Genomic DNA, 21,486 nt, shown 5'->3' on the forward strand with positions numbered 1-21,486 from the left:
CCCTAGAAGTCCTCCAGATCAATTTTCCCCCTCCATTTCCTCAGGATATGTCACTCAGTGCTGCAGTGTGTGTGTGTATATATATATATGTGTGTGTGTGTATATAATGCTATAATGTAGGGGCCCATTGCCTTGACCCGGGGTCCTGTTGCCTTAACATGGGGCACCATCACCTCAGGGTGGGTCACTGTCACCTTAGCCTGGGGCACCATCCCCTCAGCCTGGGTTGCCATCCCTTCCATATAGGCTGCCAGCACATCGACCAGGAGTGCTGTCATCCCAACCCAGGGCGCCATCATCTCCATATGGAGCACCATAACATCAATCTGGGCACTGTTTCCCCCACACAGAAAACCATCACCTTGGCATGAGGCCTCATTGCCTCAACGTGGGGCACCCTTATCTCAAAATGGAGTCCAGCACCTCAGCCCGGGGCACTATTATCTCAACCTCAGGCACCATCACCTCAACATGGAGCCCCATTACCTCCATCTGGGGACCATCACCTCAACTAGGGGCACTGTCACCTCAACCTGATGCACCACCTCAGCATATGACCCCACCACCTCAACCTAGAGCCCTATCACCTCAACCTGGGGACCATCACCTCGGCTTGGGGCACTATCACCTCAGCACGGGGCGCCACCGCCTCAGCGACAGTCCCAGCTCCCTCCCCGCTTCCCGCGGAGCCGAGAGAGGCGGGAGGGAAGCGGAGAGTCGGCGCCTGAGGGGGGGCGGGAAGGGAGCGGGGGGCCGGGACCTCCCACCGGGAGGTCCCGGCCCCCCGCTCCCTTCCCGCCCCCCCTCAGGCGCCGCCTTTCCCCGCCCGACGACGCGAGGGGGCTGGCCCGGGCTGCGTAGAAGCCTGGTATCTAGACGGCGGCCGCAACGCTGCGCGGTTCCCCCTTCCCCTCCTCTCTCTTCCTCTCTCCTCCCGTGCGTGTGAGTATCCGCCTCGGCTGCCTGCGCGGTTACCACAACAAAGCCGGGGAGGGGGAGACGGCGGCTGCTGCTTCCCGGGGGCTGCTGGCCCGGCCCGGCCTGGCGGCGCTGGGGCCGCCGGTGCTCCGTCTCCGGGGTTGCCGGTGCCTCCTTCCCCACAGAAGGCGCCCGGAGAGCGGGTGTGTGGCGGTTGGGGGCGGCGGGAGGGGGCGGCAGGCATTTTCTTCCCCCGCCTGTGGTAATTTTTGCCAGATCGAGCAAGGTGGGAGACTGTTTTGGTTTTATAAGTATAAAATTTTTAATCATCATGTAATTAATATTGTTATTATTTTTCACTTCGCTGTCTTTCTACTCGGTCCGTGCCTGAGCAACACGTATGTAGGTGTCTCCCAAGCATGTCACTCGCGCTATATTTGGAGGGCTTCGGCTGGCGTTGAGCCGCCAGAGTTTAGTCATGCTGCTGCGTGTTGTGCCTCGCTTCAGTGCCGTGCCTGCCCTCGTTGCTCCTCGGGGGGATTGGAAAAGTGGTGGGAGACTTTCTTCTGAGGTACCAGCCCTCTCGTTGGCATCGTAGTTGTTGGCTTTGGGGAGTGAGTTACCGTGTCATGTGTGCTGCCATCCTTAAAGTTACCTGACTAGGACGGATATGTTGAAGCAATGCTCAAATAGAGTTTAGTGTAGTGTTTTGGTTGGGTGTAGTTAGCAGGAATTAAGTCAACTGAAATGATTGTTGTAAACAGCTTGCCTCAAGGGTGTCAAATCATCGCAATGGTCACATCTCCACAGTTTCCTCGGGACGACAGTGTTGTAACCCCTCCTGCATCTCTGTAGTTTCCTTAGGGCGACAGTATTGTAACTCCCCCTGCTCTGCACAGGGCTGTGTTCTGCACTAACGGATCCCAGCGTGGGCCTGTACTTTGGGAAAATAACCAACCACCAAATCTCTTGGTCCCTGTGTATTTGTGTGGAAGTCACAAAAGAGGCAACTGTAAATCCTGGGCCTTTCTTGGCTGTCGTTTGTGCAGCCCCTGCAGCAGAACAGAGTACTGAATTCATTGCAAAGCATCTCAGTGAGATGATACAACAAACAGCAGCGTATGTCATCCTCGTGAAGCTCCGTTTTTTCCTGGAGTTTTCACAGCATATTAGGGAAATGGGCAATTTAAATTATAGTTTAGCATGCCTTCGGGCACAACCTAATTTAAGGTCATGTAACTTCTATGCCTTGGTAAAGTTCTTCCCTTGTGGTTCTGTTAAACACAATTTTTCAGAAACTGCTTTTATTATAGTATGCAAATGTTTAGACTTGTTCAGTCGTACTATAAAATATATAAAAAGCATCTAGTGTTTGCATTTGGGCATTTATATATTTAAAAACTGTGTGGTTAAAATTTCTATGCAACATTCATAGAAGCAGCAGGAAAACTATGTGGGATGGAATGAATATAATAGAAATAGCAGCACTAAATTTCTTTTGTATCCCTGCTTTTGTCTGTTACGAGGTGCTTTATATAGGGCATCGAGTACATTGTGCATGTTTTTGCTTCTATGAAAAAATAGTTAATCTCTCTTTCTTGGATAGAAGGTGATCGCTGGAGTTGTCAGTGGAGAGAGAACAAAGTTCCACAAAAAGCTAAATTCTTCAGAGGACCTATTTGAAGACTAAAATGAAGTCATCATTACTAGAAAATTAGTCACCGGATGTTAGCTTAAGAATGGGTTTGTAAAATAATTGACATTTTAAAATATAGTTTCCAAAAATTTGGACTCAGCTTTTGGAATGCTTCAAGCTCTCCCACCACTTTTTCCTCTTTGTTTTGTTTTGGTTTTGGTTTGCTTTGGGTTTTTGTTTTTGTAGTGCAGACATTGTTCCTCTTTGTATTTTCTCAGCCTAGATAATCGTTGTAATGGTATGGAATGGAGACCAGAGAAAAGGAGAGAAGTGATTTGTGGACATTCTGTTCCTTTTCTTGGGACTTAAAGCTTTTATGACCTACTGAGATTTTTGTTTTGGTTTAGTGCTTGCCCATGTTTAAAAGGGCATTCAGAGGGTCCCATGTTTCTGCATAAGACTTACACAGGCTCAGATGGCCATCAGGACTGCTGAGCCTGTTGAGGCTTTGAAAGTACAATTGGCCAATCCCTTTAGAGACTTGACCTGGCAGCACATACAGGTGCTTCTCTAAGGAGTATTTAAAAATTTGCAGGATAGGTGACATTTGGTCTTCTTCTGTGGCATAGATGACAGGAGCATCTACAAGCTTTTTAAAGTCTGCCCAGTCAGGAGTTGGGTGATACAATAATATACTTGGAGCTTAGAGGTAAGAGCCTCAAAGTAAGCCAGCTCCTAGGTGAGCCTAGGTATCCCCTTAAATTCATGGGAGACAGGCAGACTGTTATTATGATGGATGTACCTTAGTGCTTCTACCAGAGCTGCTCTCTGAAGTTTTTTAATTCTTTGCTTCCTGTTGTTATACTTAGCAGAGACTGGTGATGGAATGATATAAAACATAACCTATGTTCCTTGGCTAAGGTTTTTCCCATCCAACAATCTTCACTGATATTTAAGTCACAGTTCAATGGTGGGTATTTGTCATTCTTTAAGTGTTTCATTTTAATAACATAATAAACACTGGAACTCCAGAAAACCCATATTACATTGAATTTAAGAGAGCCCTATCTTTCAGCATTTTATCTGCTTTTCCATACTGATACTTCTCATCTGAAGAAATGAACAAGTCATAAAAATACAATGCAAGAGAGGATCTCAAGAAGCCTTTACCTCATTTGGCCCCAACACACATTCTGAGGAAACATAAACATACTTGGACTAGTCATAAGTGATACTTACTTAAGCTGTTCTTTGTATACTGATTTAGTGACTGAATTTCTGTACTTCACCCTGCTTATCTGTACCAGACAGTGCTTGTTGCTCTTACATAGAAATATATTCACTGAAAATTAAAAGGACTGCATTTTATCTTCAGTGGCTGTGGAGAATGTGATTGCTATGTCTGTAAAACTGTATGTGTATTTTCCAAACTGTGATAATAGGTGTTATCTTGTGGTCACAAAATGCGCATCTACTTGATCTGTGTGGAAGCACATCTATGCAAAGTGTTGAGGGAAATGCTGATGACATGCCTATTTATGCAGTCAGGTCACTAAGCATACTAAATCCATAACATCAGAAGCATGAACAAACTTCTAGTTCAGTGACCATTTCTGTTGTTGGAGACAGTTCATGTGTTGTGCCACTTGATAAGGATGGCCTGGTATTCTACAGTATGCTGTGATTTATCTGCTGCTGAACTCCGTCAATAGTTTGTGAAATGGTGCAGTTGCTTCCTTTGTGGTCCTGCCATCTATTTCAGGACTGGCACAGAGTCAAATCCAGAATATGCCAAGATTAAGTGGCATGTGCATGGTATGGATGGTCAGCTCTTGATGAAAGTTTCGATGCTCTTGAACTCTGTTACAGATTTATTTTTGAGGTCTGGCTTCCCAACAGTAGCAGATGGGTGTCTGTAGACTCTAAGCATTTCTGGGCCATACCTCTATTGTGTGCGATGAATGAGGAGCACAGACTGAACACAACTGTTCTGTTAAAAGGTGAGAGTAGGGCAGAAGTTACTGTACAAATACTGGTGAAAGAATTGTTTCTCATTTACTTTTGAACTGTGATGAAAGACAGGGTTTATGTGTCTATGTAGGTTCAAATGGGGAATGATCAATGGTGGTTTGAGAGCTTGAAGATGTACACAGAGACCTTTGAGGTTTGGGCCACCTTTGTGCTGTACTTTTTGAGACGGTTGATCAACCCGGAAGCATCGCTTGCAGGAAGCGGGGGAAGTGGTGTATGTGTTGTCATTTGGAAGATGGCAGTACCTGACTCCCAACAGTCTGCAGCAGCTGCTTGGATTAGTCTCAGCAGATTCCAAGGGAGCTAATGTTTGAGTGGTGTGCTTGGGGCTTAAGGAAGGCATGCATACACAGGCCATCACCCAAGTGGTGCACCAGGATGATGGCACTTGTAACTCCAGCCTTTACGGGGCAGATATGCTGAAGTTTTGCTTTAATAAGAGGAATTGGTTTCCTTTTTCTTGCATGCCATTGTGGACTACTGTGTCAGATTCACCACCTTCAGTTGTGGATAGCCTGGTTGGATGCTTGTGGCCCCAATATTTAAATCTTTGTATTGGGCAGAAACACTCTTCATAGATATGCACCAGTACAGCAGGAGCAAGAAAACTCAGCTTCCTTTTACCTTGCTCTTCACCCTCAATACCTGGCAGTAGAGTCTGTCCTTTTCTGGGCTTTTCGTACCTGTATACAAATAACTTTGCTGCCAGGAATTGTTCAATGTCTGTCTATGTTATCAAAAGACTGTGGCTATGGATCACTTCTGGGAAGGGTTAGTGCCAGTGACCAGTTTCCCCCTAGCATCTTGCTGCCTTTTGGTCCCTGAGATAGCTGGAGGTGGAACTCTTGCAGGTAGTGAGAAACAGCGTACGGCAGTAGGCCCGCGAGACTTTGATGTGGCATTGCTTATGCTTGGAGAGATGGAAGGGCCTTATGAAGGAAATCCTTCCAGAGGCTGCTGATGCTTTTATCAAACAACATATGATTCATTGTCTTTATTTTTTATTTTGATTGTAAGCTGCTTCTGTTCCCCCTGGGTTTGGAGGGTTTGCTGGCCATTTTCTTAGGGTTCTCAGCAGTGAATGAGTAGCTGTGGCCTGTTTAGACAGGCCTGATGGGCATCATCACTCCCATCATTTAACCTCAGTAGTCTCTGACCCAGCCTTTCTGCTCATGAAGTCACAAGGTGACCTCCACTGAAGAACAAATACTAATGTGTGCATATGAGTGAAGTCCTGGAGCTACACATCCATGCCTCTCAGTGTAATGTATTGCAGCTTTTCATAGTAGGGGAGTGGCTTGGTTTTGGCTCAAGAGGAACTATTTTTTATTTTTTCCCTCTTTTTTTTTCCCTTTCCCCTCCCCTCCCCCCCTTGTACGGTAACTTTAAGCCTTTGCCCTGCAGTTGGTGGTCATGTGCTTTTGTTTGCTCTAACGGATGATGGCAATTGACTCTGCTCCAGGACTTTGTAGTGCCCATTTGGTGAACTGAATCCTTGCTTGAAATAGTCAGGAGACTGAGGGCTTCTGTTGGAGTCCTTTAAAAAGGACTCTAAAGTACTTTGGAGCATCTCCAGTGGGCCTACCTCTGTTTGGAGGCAGAACTGCTGTTCTGAGGGCTAACTTTGTAGGTTTGGGAGTTTCTAAACTATGTTTTACAGCATGCAGGGAAAAATCTTTTCCTTTGTGTCCAGCAGAGAGAACCAGGGCAAAAAACCGAACCAAAGCCAAGAAAAAAATAAGCAAAAAAAGAAAACCCCAGAGGAAAAAAGTGCAGCAACAGCTGGGTATATTGACCCCATAGATTTGAAGTAGCAGGTCTTCCCTCCTTCTTCTTCTCTAGTTAGGAGAGAGCAAAAGACAGTGAAAGGCATTAGAGAGCCAGCTGAGAATCAGCTGGACAAGTGGTTTTCAGATGCACTAGAAACAATGGTAGTTTTGATCTGAGTTTGAATTAGGTCCTGTCAGATCTGATCTGTGAGGGACAAATGGTGGTTCCATGGCCTGTTCAGATTACTCAGTTCAGGTGCAAGTCTACTACTGTCTCATGAGCCAAGAACAAGAAATTTGTCATGAATCAGCAGTAAATACTTGCATGTAGGTTGTAATCTGAGCAAAGCAATTCACCCCCATGGAGTTATGTCTAGGTGGTTGATTAGCAGCAACATGGTTACCTGTAACTGGGCAGAGCCAGATTTTTCTTGGAGGTGCACCATAAAAGAATAGAAGCTAATAGTTGCAAGATGTGACATGGCAAATTCTGATTAAAGAAAAAAAAAAGTCATAGTGAGGTTTGATGAGTGCTGGAGCAGATACCCACATGGGACATGAAGTGTTCATCCTTGAAAACTTGGTTGGACAAGGCCCTGAGCAAAACTAGATCCAGCTTTGAAGCTGACCCTGCTTTGAGCAGTGGACTGGACTGGATAATGTCCAGAGGATCCCTTCCAACCTAAATTTTTCTATGATTCTAATGCCAGCTCCTGTCTGCTTTGTGTTGTTTTGCAGAATGACTTGGCTGTGCCTCAACCAGCCCTTCCATCTCAGGGTGTAGGAACAGGTCCAGCGCAGGATGCATGACTGTGTGTAGGAACAGAGCTTGGATAGACTTGTAGTGTTGGAGTTTATTCTGAGCTGGGGTTGAGGGCTTGTGTTTTGTAGATTGGTTATGAACTAGTCATGGTTTGGATTGGGGAAATTGGTACCCAAGTTTGGAGAGCATATGGTGTGAAGAACAGCTGTAGCAGGTATTGTGCTCTGAGCTTGGAAAACTGGAATATGTACTAAACAGGCTGGTTGTTTCATTCATTGGGGGTTGCCCTCAAGGGAAATAGTTTCCTGAGATTTATATTTCCTCCTTTGCATGCTTTGTTGTTTCTTCCTAGCAAAAATGAAAGCTTTAATTAAAGAGGAGGTAGGTGTGGCTGGATATGCATGGTTTGTCACATGGCTGGAAGCAGCTGCAGTAGTTGATCTTTACCACTGTTGATTGTATCTGAGAACAAACTAAGTTTTGGATTAGTCTGTTTTACAGGTTTTAAGACTTGTGTTTCCCTGTGTTTCCCCTCTTTTAAACTAAAAAAAACCCTCAGAAGTTGGACTTTTCTAATTGTCTTAAAATTTTTATTGCTCTCTTCTAGACACTTTCAAGTTTGTCTTTTTAATGCCTTAGCCAAAAATGAGGAAGGGAGGGAGGAAGGGGGGGGGGGTGGCGGCGTTTGAACTAATGTGTTTTTACATGGTAACTTGTTTAATGATTGTTATTTTTTAAAATGTTAGGTGATATGTTTAGCATTTTAACCCTCTCCCAAGTTCACCATACAAAGAGGTGATTTGGCAGTAAGCAGGTCTAAGGGGGCAGGATCCCTGACAGAGGGGCAATAATGTGTAAATAGAGTCAGAGGATCTTGGAGTGTCCTAAAGAACATCTGTTATTGGTAGTATAAATCTTTTAATTAAAACACTTTAACCTTCCAACCCCTTAGCTCTCAAACACTTGCTCTGCTTTCTGAGATCAGGAGGGTGGGTCCCTGTTCTGAAGAGGTAGAAATTTGCATCTGAAAGGAGAGGTGCCATCTGTAGGAGACTAATTTTATGGGCAAGGAGAAGGTTGCCTGCTTGGTTACTTCTTTCTGTATCAATTATACTTACAAAGCAAAATTAATAACCCTAAACCAGAAGCTGCCTTATTGGAGCCAAATACAACATTATTATGCTTCTGATGCTTTATAAAAATGTTTGTTAATACATCCTAAGATGATGTCTGTTCCTTTTTGTTGCAGAAAACATATTGTTGACTCATCTTGAGTGTACTGTAGCTATGCTGTATTACGGCCTTTGTGGTGATGCAGAGTATGCATGCAGTAACATCAGAAATTTCTGATTCAGCCCACAGCATGCTTAAGGGGCTTGTTTTCCATTTTTATTAAATACCAGGATCTTAAGATGTCCTGAAAGCACTTAGGGCCTTCAGAGGATGCATAGCGTACAAATTCAGAGTGTGGTGTTCTGCGTGTTAGGAATTTGTATGTTAATAGATAGAGAAAAAAACCACGGCTTTCCTCTCTGTATGAACCATCCTCTTCCTCAATTATGAAAGTAGGATGCTTAAATGGAAAGTACACTGCTTGTACTTTAATGTTGGGTTTTTTCTTTTTTTCTATGATTTATTTCAGTATTCTCTGATGCATGTATTTCAGATGGACTACATTTAAAAAGTGAAAGATTGACTGGATAACTTTAAAGTTTAACCAAGGTTAAAACACCTTGAATCTTTTACTAGGTATTTAATGTCCTTCATAAGTGTTAGTTTCTAACATTCAAAAAAAATTACCAAAAGGCAGTATATGTTCAAACACAAACCCACATCTAAATCTATATGCTCACTGTATCACTCTTTATGTACTATCCTACCTTTGTATAAGATACTTTATATTGCAGCCATGCCTGAAGGCCTGCTATTAGGCATTACCTACAAAAATATTTCAGGTGGTGCTGTAGTTGGCAGAGTTGCAGCTGTCAGGGGAAAAACACTTGATACATTTAGTGTGAATAAGGTCTTGATCTTTGTTTAACATGGAGGAGGATGTCAAAATCCTGCTTGTCCTTTGGGCAGTGCAGCAGCAGGCAGTGGTTGGCCTGTACGGGAGCTGAATGGTCTGTGCTCTTGCAGTGGCCAGCTGGTGAGAACATGGATGCGGTCTTGGTAGGTAGTCAGATGCTCAGCATGTCAACCTCTTGACAAGAAAGTGTGGGTCCCTACTGCCCTGACAGCCAGACTGTATGCTCTCCTTGGCTGCTTGGCCACTGCTTTCTGATCTTAAATGGGTCAAGCTTGGTGTTTACAGGTGAAGGGATTAAAAAGTGGTATAAACTAGGAGGAACTGCAATGAGGAAGAGACAAAGACGAATGGGTGTGCTTGGCTGGGGTGATGGGTGGGTGTTACAAGAAATAGGGGGAGAGAGGTAGTGAATTACATGGGGAGAGGAAATATTACAGTAAAAAAGATCTGATAAAAAATTAATGGCCAACCTGCTCATTTGAGTTGATCGTATTTGTGTTAGAGAGTTTCATGGCAGAAAACCACAGAAAACATGTATTTTTTGTAAATAAATATGATGGTCATTAGAATTAGCAGTTAATGATAAGTATTTGACTCTAATGACATTTTTCTTGGGATTTCAGAGTATCACTTGTTGATTCTGTATTTTAACAGTTGACAACGTAGCAGAACTCTGTACTTCTCACAGAAGTAAAATTACACTCTGCCCTGTATATAAAGGGGTGTGAGTGTTTGTGTGTGTGCACGTGCAGTCAATTTATTACTTTAGGCATGGTTTATCAGCAAAATTGCTGCTTCTGTGTTGCTGCTTCTTGGCAAATTCCAGCTCCCTTAAAGACATTCTAGATGCATGAGGGGAGTAGGAATCAAGAATGCCATCTCTTCATCCATTTCCTCTATACTGTTTTTAGTGGAAACTACAAAATTCATCAATGTTTAGTTTGTGAATGATTAAGAGTGTCAGTGAGAGAAATTGACCAACACACCATGTCTGTTTTCCATTAAGATGAAGGCTACAGTCCTCAGGGGATTGTGCCAGAAAAGTGGAAGGAGCATTTGACAATGAAAGGACTGGTGTTAACAACTGCTGCTCCTTGGGCAGAGTCAAACTGCTAAACTGCATTTCTCCTGTAACAGTGGTTGCTGTCCATGAATCAGTTATGGCTCAGTCTTCATGGAAAACAGCCCACTGGCAGGTAAGCTATTCCTGAGTCATGCAGAGTAGGAAGATGTGTGCTCCTTGTCTGGTGCTAATGGTGGAAAGGAATGTACAGCCTCCTTGCTATCTTTTATCACCTTTTGCCACTTCTGTGCTGCCCTTTTGCACTGTCTTGAGTTAAATCCCATCCTTACTTAAGAGATTGTTCAGAAAAGAGACATCTGAGAAGTCATGATGGGACCATGTATTATATTATAGCCAGTGAGATACTGTTCGTCTCCTTTGCGGGAGTAGTATTACATAAACTAAAAATACATGGATGTGTTTATTGCACTCAATAAAATCTTATATTTCAAGCTGTACTAGTTGGTTTGCATCTACCTGCAAACCTGGTTTTTGCTTTATCCCCTTATGCTCTTACAGGTACAACAGTGCTAACAGTATATCAAATCTATGTGTTTGAGACAAGTGAAATACACCACATGCCTGCTTTCACCAATCAGTCGTAATCTAGCTGAAGCTACAAATTGGTGAGATGCTAGTGCCTTAAGTAATAAAAACCTTGCATTTTTTGTTTTAATTGTAACACTGTACTTCCTATATTCATTTTCTTCATAGACTTGACTTTGCCCAAGTTGTACTTGCTAAATAAATAATTCATGACCTATAGTCTACAAGTAATGCAGAAAAATTTGGCTTGGTTCCCTTCTGGTTTAGGCTAGATGAGGTAGAAAATTAAATGTAAATAATGTGTTACTTTTCTGATTATTTTTTTTCTGTCATGCATGTTTTGACATATTAAAATGCATTATCCTTTTAGGAAGCTGCTCTAGGAAAACTTCCAGGAATTCACATGACAGTTGGGCGTTGCACACTATGCAAGCTGCCTGAAGCCAGGGATCACAAGAAGTGACATGAATATGAAAAATTTCCAAATTCCACGTAGCATTTCAAATTAAGAGTTCCCAGGTGTTTTACTCTTCTGTTCTGTTGCTCTTGGAGGAGCTAGGTGCTTTAAAGAGTTTCTCTTCATGGTACCAAAGTTGACCTCTGCTTCTATTGTTTAATAGCTTTTTCAGCTTTATACAACATCTAACCTTATTAAGTCTCTTTTCAGTTCTTCGGCTTTGTGAATCTTAAAACCACAGGAGATTCCACACCTTCTGTTTTTAAGGTTTATGTTGTGCTTTTGGTATTTGGGGTGCATATTTCAAATTCCTGTAAAACTGTATATTATTTGAGAAGTGGCAAGATAACTGAGTGACATAGACCTTTAAAAGTTCTGTATTTTGAAGTAATTTTAGCTAGAAGCTTTCTTGGGAATAGTCTTGCAGTTTCAAAGCAAGTTTAGGAATTCCTTTTTCACCTTTGTTTGCCATGGCAACAAACTATATGTGGTTTAAGGGAGACCATCCATCTTGTAAAATACTCTGGTTCTCCTGCCTTGTATAGTTGCTTCCACTGTCTTTGGTTTTGGTTTCCTTGGCTCTAAAGAATGTTATGTGTTTGTTGATTGCAGCTTAAAAAAATTATATAAAACCTGTTGTAAATAGGAGAAAAGTATTGCTGGCTAGATGGGAACAGTAGTCTTTGATACTGGCTAATTTTGTTTGGTTGTGAGCTGTTTGGTTTTTTTATTTTAACTCTGTGTATATCCTACTAATGAGTGGAAATGTTCATATCCCCCCTGCCAAATGCATAGGATCTAACACCATGTATTTCTGCAAGAAATATGACATGACACAATAGGAGCGGATTCGTAGAGCATAACTGTTCATGCTGAGGACCTGATAGCCACACTATATGTATTTGGGCTAGCCATAATCTGGTCCCATGGACTGAATGTTGACTGCTTGTTTAAGTGCACTGGTTTTGTGCCTGGAGCACACTTTAAAGGTTATAGTTTCATCTGAAAGAATCAAGTTTGCTTACTGTACTATGCAGTGAGAGTTACAGAGGACTGTCAAGACAAGCAGGCTTCTGATCCAAACTATAACATTAACACTGACACACCCTACATCTATTACCATTTAACCTACAGAGCCATGGATCTTTTGATGTAAATTGAAATTGCTCTTACTTTAAGTGCTGAAAGTGTGCAGTTTGGATGGCTATGTCAGCCAAGATGATAACCACCACATACAAACAAGTTTTTTAGTATAAAATCCAAACTAATGACAGCTCATTAGTGGCTCTAGCTCAAAATGTCTCTAGCTTAAAGGGACAAAATAAGACACTTCAATTGCTTGTTTGTAGTAGTTAAGACTTTTTAGCTGCTAACAATGTTTGACTAATTTCCTTAGGAGTAAAAGTTTTGAAATAGTGATGGTTTTTGTTGGCTTAAAGCATTTCAGTCTAACATGTAAGCTGTGTACAATAAGGGGGCACTAAATTTCTTTATAAAACTCACTACAGAGTTGTCCATAGCAACATAATTAATTGCAGAATTATAAATTACTAGAGCTAGAAGTAAAGAACAAAACTATTATGCTAAAAGTGTACTTGGATCTGGTTTTATGCTAACCTTTGGAAACCTTTTCTGGTGGTTGCAGGTGGCACTTTATATTTCAGTATGGACCGGTTTGAAGATGTATCAGATGGTGAAGTGGATCATGCTTTCTTTGACAGTGATTTTGAGGAAGAGAAAAAGAAAGCTGAAGAAGATGGTGAATGTATAGAGAAAGGAAGTACAAAGGCAGCTTTTGCACACCCTGATTTAGTTTCTGATTCAAAGGATGCAAAGTGTGAGGAGGAAAGTGAAGAAAAGCAGAAAGATTTGCAGAAGGATCAGTCCCTAGAAAATAGCACAGATCATCTTGGAGATGCTTCATCTTTGTCACTTTCTCCAGTTGTGGAGAATGCAGGTACATCTGGAGTGATACCTGCAGCAAGTGGAGGAACACAGGAGAATGTTTCTGCTGGAATCCCAAAAATAGTTAAAGAAGGTGAAGAAGATTATTACACAGATGAAGAAGATAGTAGTGACGATGGCAAAAAACAGAAGGTTAGACCAAAGTCAGCTAAGCAGTCAAACAACATAAAAAAGGCTAGCAAAAAATATACTAATATCAGCTCTTCCTCCTCTTCTTCCTCTTCCTCCTCCTCCTCCTCCTCATCCTCAAGCTCAGATACAGAATGTTCTGATACAGATTCCGATAGCTGTTTATCAGATTCATCTCATTCTTCTTCAAAGAGGAATGCTTGTAGGAACGCTCTTCTGTCTCCAAAACAAAAATTCAAGTCAGCAATGAAATTAGCGGAAGGAAAACCAAAGCTTGGTGACTACTTGGAGGAGTCTGAAGATACAGTGACTGACGTAACACCTCTGTCAACTCCAGACATCAGTCCTATCCAGTCTTTTGAACTAGCAGCGTCAAATGATAAGAAACTAAAAATAAAAAGACAGGAAAATGTGAACCAAGAATTATATGGTAATTTTGAAGAATTTAAGTACAACGCAAAATTTGTAAAATGGGGCTGGGAAATCCAATCTTATATCTGTATTTCTTTCATTAGATTCCGAGTTTGATCGCAGATATACTCGAAAAGTCTTGCATGATGCCATGGACCTGAATCAGCTTTTGAAAGGTGATTTTTAAATTTCCTTTTTACAAAATATGACATCTGTACATTGTTGAGAACAATTGAGTTCTAGTAGAAGAGAATGAGGTTTTAATATGCCACATGTATTTTTAAAGCTGGTTTGTGATTAAGCTTTGTTGATGTAATTCTTCGAATTCTTATGTGCGTAGATAGTACTGATTCTACAGTGGAAAGAAGAAGCATGTGTATGAGCATGTGTTGGTATGGTTATACATAGAAGTAAGATATACAGACAGGGTGAATCTCTAAGATTTGATATATTAACAAATTGAATAATTAAACTGCACATGCATTTTGAGAAATCAAGGCTTACAGGACTGCCACAATTTACTATTTAAATTAAAACACTAACCTTTCTGATAAAATGCTGGGTTATCAACCTTCAAAATTGAAAGGCAGTCCAAAATACATTGCATGATAAATAGTATTCATATATTTAAACTTCTGGTACCTTTTTGATAATGAAATGGAATTATTTGAAATTATTCTGAACTAAGTGTCTGCCTTCTAAAATACCATAAAGTTGAGTAAAGGTCTTTTAAAGAGAAAAATAACAGGTAGTCTTTACTAAAACTTGAGGGGTTGCTTCTTGCCAATAGATTTAATAAATCTTAATGAAGTGTAAGAGAGAGAACTTAGTATCTCTTTCACTGCATTCATTGCAAACCTTAGTTGTATGGGGTGAGAATGCACTCGATGATCTCACGTGCATATTTTAAGGCCTACACGGTGCTTTTGTGCTTCTTTTCATGGCCTGGAGTTTTCAGTAGTAAAATCTATCAAATAAAAGAGCCTTGGCTCAAGAAATCTGCTGATATCAGGTGAGGAAAGCCTCTAAGTCTGGTACACTTCAACACAAGTTTGCTGTATCGCAGTAGGTCCGGCATGATTAAAACTGCATGTGTTGTCTTTCTTCACTTTGCAACTCGTCAGACTGAGCCTCTAGTGAGTAAGCATTCAAAATATATTGTATGCATCATTTAACTTTCCTATGAGTAGAAATGAGGATTTTACTTGTGTAGAAATTCTTCTGATGGTAAGAAAAGCAGAGCTAGCCACCCAGAAGGCTAGAGCTGATTCTCAACTCTGACAGTCCTTGTGCTCCCAGCAACTCTTTCATACTAGAAAAGGCTCCAACCACTTGTCAAAACATGATGTTAGAACAGTTGTTGCTAGGCAATTGAAATTATGATGTCCTACGTCTTTATTTGTTCCCTGATAGCAAGAAGCTATTTAATAACGGGTGATAATGGGAGGATTCATCTCATCCCTAAACCAAATGGGTATTATAGCTCAGACTAAGTATTCTCAGAGATGAATCTGTGTTTGGAGGCAGGGGTGGAGTTTTTTCCCAAAACTGAAAAACAATTCTAAATAACAATAAGAAAGATTGAGTAATGAGAAGAAGAATTCATATAGTCTGGTAGCTAATGTTCCTGATTAACATGCATATTACTCCCAAGTGCCTCTCTAAATTGGCAAGCACAACATAGCTTAATTACTTTGGGTATTTCAAAGTTTAAATGGGGCAGGATTATTAATGGTGGAAAGTAACCAGTCTGGGAAAATAGGAGCTAATCTTATTCTGAGTTATTGCTTCCAGGTTTTTCTGTACTCATTAAAAAAAAAAAAAGTGCAAATCATTCCCCCCCACAGTCTGCATTAAATGTTCATCAAAACTGCATAGGCATGAACATTGCTTCAAGTAAGAACAGCATAAGCCCAGACCTGAGTGCCTGAAAGAGTATTTAAATGATCATCACGATGTCTCAGATTTGGTTTTATAGTATAATATTCTTCCAGTAATCTATACTGATGAAACATTTCACTTAAAATTTCTGTCAAATATGTTTGTAATGTAGCTGGGCCTAAGCATTTACAGCAGTTATGTGAGTTCAGTTTCCCAAGGTCCACAGAAACTTGCAGAATTTCAGTGTGATCTGTTACTGTGTTGTTTCTAGGGGGTGTGCAGTAACTAATTTTGTACAATTCTGTGCACTGGTAATGTGAACATTTGGGAAGACTACAGTCTCTTGTATTAAAAAAAAGAATCACAAGAACAAAGGGAAGAAATCTGTTAAAAGCACATGGTATTCAAAGAACAGGTTTTGGACTAGAACAAGAGTCTGGTTATTAAGCGGCGAGGTAGTTTGTGTATCTTTAAAATAGAATTCATTTGAAGCATTTAGAAAAAATCTTGCAGTTAAATTAAAAAGGAGTTGAAATAGTTTTTCCTCTACATTATATGCCCTTGATACATATTTGTGCTCATATTGCGAACTGTTCATTTTATATGCATTTAAAAAAATCGTGTAGGTAAAAAAATTTGTCATGCCCTTACATCTCCTGAAACTGTGTTTGTTTTTGATAGAAGCCAAATTTTAAGTTATGCCATTCTGAATAATTTAAAATCTCACAAATAACATAATTTTAGTTGGAAATCTCATACTCTCCATGCTGTATATTGTGCTTTGAATGCTTTTTAAGTGGGTATTGCTGTGCATCTTTATCACTGATTTTAGAAATAGTCTTTAGTGACCAGAACTCTGAACAAGAGATTGGTAAAGATATGTGATAACACTTGGTTGCTACATCTGAAAGTTGTCATTTTATGTATGCTGTTACTGAAGTGAGTGTTACCACGTACTGCAACTTGCTGTGTAGCCTCCATTCGCCCTATGGAAAATAACTGAACTAGTTTTAGTCAAAATGGCAGAAATCTACTTGGTAACAGTAGCTGGGGGCAAAGTGAAGGTCATGTTTGAAAACTGGAGAGAGGCAGGTTCTGCATGTTGCCAAAGGCAAATAAAGGATGTGAATGTAATCCTTATATTGGGATTTAGTAGACAGGAGTGGATCCCTGTTTCAAAGGGAAGGAGGAAGTACAATAAAATGTGCAGTTTTCAGAACCTGCAGGTTGCATGGCAATATTGTCATGGCTTTGTGTGCATGCTGATGTAGGAGGGCCATGTGAACAGTAGAGCACTCCTGAGAGCAGATGCAGCGTGAAGGAAGACAGATAAACATATGCAGTGAAGAAACTGTGGAGCCCAGGTATCTGTAAGCTACCATGTTAAGGTGTGGGGTGCACACTCACACTTCCACTTGTAAGGAGCCTGCAGTTTGCAGTGGGAACGGTATCACTAGAAACTGCAGGCCATAGTGAAAGCAGAGATGGTGCATGGTGGATGGATAAACTCAGAGCTTTTTGGATCGACCTCTGTTGTTTATTTCCAAATCAGTCCCGTGGCAGTGTCTGATACTCAGTTCAGAGTGGCTTCGAGTTCAGGTGGAGGCATGACCTCTCTGCAGCACCTTCCCTGAGGAGCAGAGCCTGCCCTGCCTGCTTGTACTGAAGCCCTGTGGCTGCAGACCCTGGAGTACTAAAACCAGCCTGGGTCATGTTACAATCTAGGTCCACCTTGGACCGTGTTGTTCAAGTTACTGGACTTAGTGATTATTTATTAATTATTCCTGCATTGTGCATAAAAAAATCTTGGGTTTATCTGTGATACTGTTTTGGTAGCTGTGAACTGCTGAGTTGTTTAATTGTTCTTGCTAGTGGTTTTTACTTCTGTTCATAAAAATCACTTGCTGTTTAGGTGGCATGCTTATTTAAACTGTATATACATGCTAAATACGTGACACTTGAATCCTTTCATTTTTGTAGACATACAAGTCAATATTTAGGAGGCTTACGTCCTTTCATTACAATGCTAAGGCTGATGTCATGTAGCTGTTGTCATTATGGTGTATGACTATAAGAACTGTTGTAGCACTGTGGAGTCGGACAGCCACACTGCTTAGGAATTTAAATATCTTATCAGTGTGGCCAAGAACATAACTACTCCTCAAAATTTCAGTTGCCTAAGGTTAGTAGGGTTTATATTTTACAGACCTCTCGTCACTCTTTACCTCTCTTTTTTTCACCATCTGTATGGAAAAAAATACGGGTGTGATTATAATTTTTCAGCTAGAAGTACAGTTCTTCAGTTGTTTCATGATGTTGTGTAGATTTTTGTATGTAATTCTTTTGTGAGTCAATGCTGTTTCCACTTTGCTATAAACCTTAAAGATCTTTCAGAAAATCAAAATAATAACTAACTCAGAGAAATATTCAAAACCCATAATAATAAATGTCAGCGTTATCTCCTCTGCTGTGCTCTTGAGTAATCTGAACACAAAAAGAGAATTAAATATGCCAATGCAAAGAAATAGATTGTCAAAAATTGGTTTTGTTAGTACTTTCATAAAGCTCCATGTTAGAAAGCTGGGAATAAAAAAATTGGAAAAAATTCTGATGCTGTTTTGCTTGATCCTATGTCTTGATCCAGTATCCCATGTAATTTTAAGGAATTGAGGTTATGCAGGTGAAGGGATGGGTTAAGCATACGAGTGTGACCTAAGCACTCATCCATTTCCATCCCATTATGCTACAGACTTGCTCTCTGTCTTTAGACAAGTTTCTTGATTTCTGTAGTTCAGAATACAGAGCTGTATGCTAAAAATGCTGTTTATCTCTTTATCTGAATTTATGTTGCATATCAATACAGTAGTAATGGGATTGCACAAGGTATATGGAGTGCTAAAGAATTTAGCACTTCATGTTTTCTTCTCTGTAAAATGAGGTTGATACCTGCTTATTTTACAGAAGTGTCTGTGAGAATTAGTCTGTAAATCCATGGTATTAGCTATTATTAACTTGAGGAGGTGGTGTGATGGGGTAAGTAGGACAATGGGCCACAGGCTGAAGACCTGAATTCTATCCTTGAAGCTCTCGCTGACTTATATGCTCTCTGATAAATCTTTTTGCCTCTTCTGTGCCTTAGATTTTTCTATTATAAAATAGTCAGAGCTCACTTGGTGAAAAGCACTGTGATATAAATATCATTATTATGAAAGTAAAAGCTCTGTATTTCTGAATAAAAGCTATTGTAGAAAACTAAATAGCAGCTTCAACTGAACATGTAGCAATTGCTTTAACTTTTTTTTTGCTACAATTTGTCACTCAGGAAATAGAATAAGTTTTTAATAGCTGAAATTTTCTCTTCTTAGGGATATGTTATTTGTGTGCTCATTCATGCTGAACTAGTATGTTTGTAGAATAACTGTTAAAAAATATGTAAATTTAAAGTAGACTCTTAAATATATACATAACATCCAAACTCTACAGTTGAACTAAGCCTTTATAGCTTTTTCACTAAGTTTTGTTTAGTTTGTATGTTCATAATTTGAACTAATTTTGTGTGCATGTGTATACACATATGCATCGTTCTCACAGGTCTACTAACTCATGTTGAGGTAGAAGAGCAATTATCAGCTTGTTCTTATATTTAGAGTTTGAAAACAGATTGAAAATCTTTAAGATTGCAAAGAGATCCAGACTTTCCCAACATCTATAAGAAAATGCATAATCTGGGGGAAAAAAATTTCTGCACCTGTAGGGTATCTGTTCTTTCTCATGACATCAAGAAATAACTAGCAGTAACTAGCAGGATTCCCCTAATTAAGCAGGGAACATTTATATTTGAAAATCACATTCTCCTTTTCTTAAAAAAAAATCAAATCACAAATTCTCCAAAATCCTTTTTAAAGAGTTCTGTGACATAAAGGAATGGATATTCTAGGAAATATTTGATTAGAAATACTACAGGGAAATAGTTTTAGATTGAAACTATTAGATATTGATGAAGAACTGTGACTTAATCCTTTTGTGTTTTTTCAGATGTGTTACAGATGTGGTAGTGGAGCAGTATAAAACAAAACAACAGGCAAACTCAAAAGTGTAAGCACTGAAGCAATGTAATGCATTTTCCTCTACTGGGATTGCAACAGATACACTGAAACACTCATGATATTAATTTTAGCCTTAATGCCATTAGGACAGCTGTATCATCCTGTCCTAATGCATTTGACTTGCTAATTATCATTTGTATTTTATGTAAGGTTTGGCCTTTCTCACTTTGCAAGGTCATTTCAATACTTACAAACTGAAAGCAATAAACAGCTTGTTTATTGCTTAAAAGAAAGTCAGGTGTCTCTCCATGGAAACCAGCTTTCATAGAAATCCTGTGAATACCAGAGAATTTTCTTTTCCTGCTTACCAGTACATGAGAAACAGACTGCACACTGTGCAAGTCTTTATGCAAATGCTGCTGCTTGTTTATCCCCCTCACCCAAATTACTGATTTATGGTCTGGCTGACAATGAAGTGGTAAGTAGGGATTTAGTTAAATTAGTTATTACCCACTGATAGAGTATGAAGCTACGGGTAAATCATATTTAATTGTTCCAAGACATACAAACTCTTTAGAACCTTAAATCATAACCTTCAACTGTAGCGTTGCCTCATGTTGTCATTGGCCACTGCAAAAATAGTCAGATAAGCCATTCAAACACTTACACATTGTGATTAAAGAGTAGTGTGTGTGCATTGTTGAATAAATCATTGAAATAACTTTGAAACTCAAATATTTGAGTTACATAACAGTAACTGTACCTGAAATATTTAATAGCTTTTAGAATAAATGCATTTGCCTCTTACATGGCATCTTGATTCTTTTTTGTTTATTGATGGCGAATTGTCCCTGGTTTTGTGGGCTTGTTTGTGCTGACCTCTCTTAGACACTTACTGCCTTTGCCATGAAAGCAATGTTGCTACCAGTGAATGTTGAAGCACATTCAATGCATATTGGACATACATACCTGCTGTGGATTACCTAATTTTCGGTCATAGTAAGTGTGCAGAGAGAATAGGAATATGATGCTGTGTAATTGGTGCTTTGCAGAGTGCAGGTTGGACAGATTTTCAGCCAGGTAACTTTGGAAGTAGTGGAAACTATTACTGCTGATTAGAAGTTCTGGGGTCAGAAGCCTCATTCTGGACCACGGAAATAGTGTCACCCCTGCTTCAGGAAGACCTGCAGAACCTTTTGCTTACTGCTTTGTTAGATTGCTGCTGTGGTTTATTTGAGCATTCTTCAAGGAGCAGTGATTTCATGGATGTCCCCTGCCGTCTGCTTGTTTTGTTAGGAACAAGCACTTACTATGTAATATTAGTGATCCTCTTTCAATAAGTGACACAGTATGCATTCTGTTGCTTGTCTTTTTTCTACTAAACTTTAAACTTTCCTGTCACACAGTTCCTAAGGAGATCAATGTTGCATTTGCTGTGATTTAGAAAAGGTTATCTATGGATAGGCTTCAGTCAGTTACGGTTTGTTTTGAAATGGTATTTGCAGCTTAAAATCTTCCTTAACGTAGATCTTAACTGAGTAAAACACAACTCTAATTTATTAGTTTACAGCTTGAAGAGCAACAAACCAACTACTTTTAATGTGTTATCTGATCCAATGCCTCCATGTACTGCAGCACTACTGCCGCAAAGAGCTACCTGAGAAATTTCAAATGTGGTTCATCCTCAAGTCAGACAGAAGGCTAACTATAAAAAGATCAGTTGAGGAACTGAAGAAACTAGTGAGAAACTAGAGAGTTTTAGATTGATCTTTTCACCCCATCCACTTGAAGTAAAGTTGCTCCTGTGCGTGTTGTATTAGGTCTGAACTTTTGGTGCAAAAT

General features: G+C 40.1%; 1 protein-coding gene across 1 annotated transcript in view; it reads left to right on the top strand.

Moving 5' to 3' along the window:
- The first annotated feature begins 820 nt into the window (after nucleotides 1-820).
- Nucleotides 821-21,486, top strand: part of CFAP97 (cilia and flagella associated protein 97) — a 36,261-nt gene continuing 15,595 nt past the window's right edge. The window contains exons 1-3 of the mRNA XM_075027558.1: nucleotides 821-942; nucleotides 12,858-13,736; nucleotides 13,822-13,893. Coding sequence (XP_074883659.1) covers nucleotides 12,878-13,736; nucleotides 13,822-13,893 — 931 coding nt within the window. The 5' untranslated portion in view covers nucleotides 821-942; nucleotides 12,858-12,877. The remainder of the gene's footprint in view (nucleotides 943-12,857; nucleotides 13,737-13,821; nucleotides 13,894-21,486) is intronic.

The sequence above is a fragment of the Buteo buteo genome, chromosome 1 (assembly GCF_964188355.1).
Source record: "Buteo buteo chromosome 1, bButBut1.hap1.1, whole genome shotgun sequence".
Classification (NCBI taxonomy): Eukaryota; Metazoa; Chordata; class Aves; order Accipitriformes; family Accipitridae; genus Buteo; species Buteo buteo.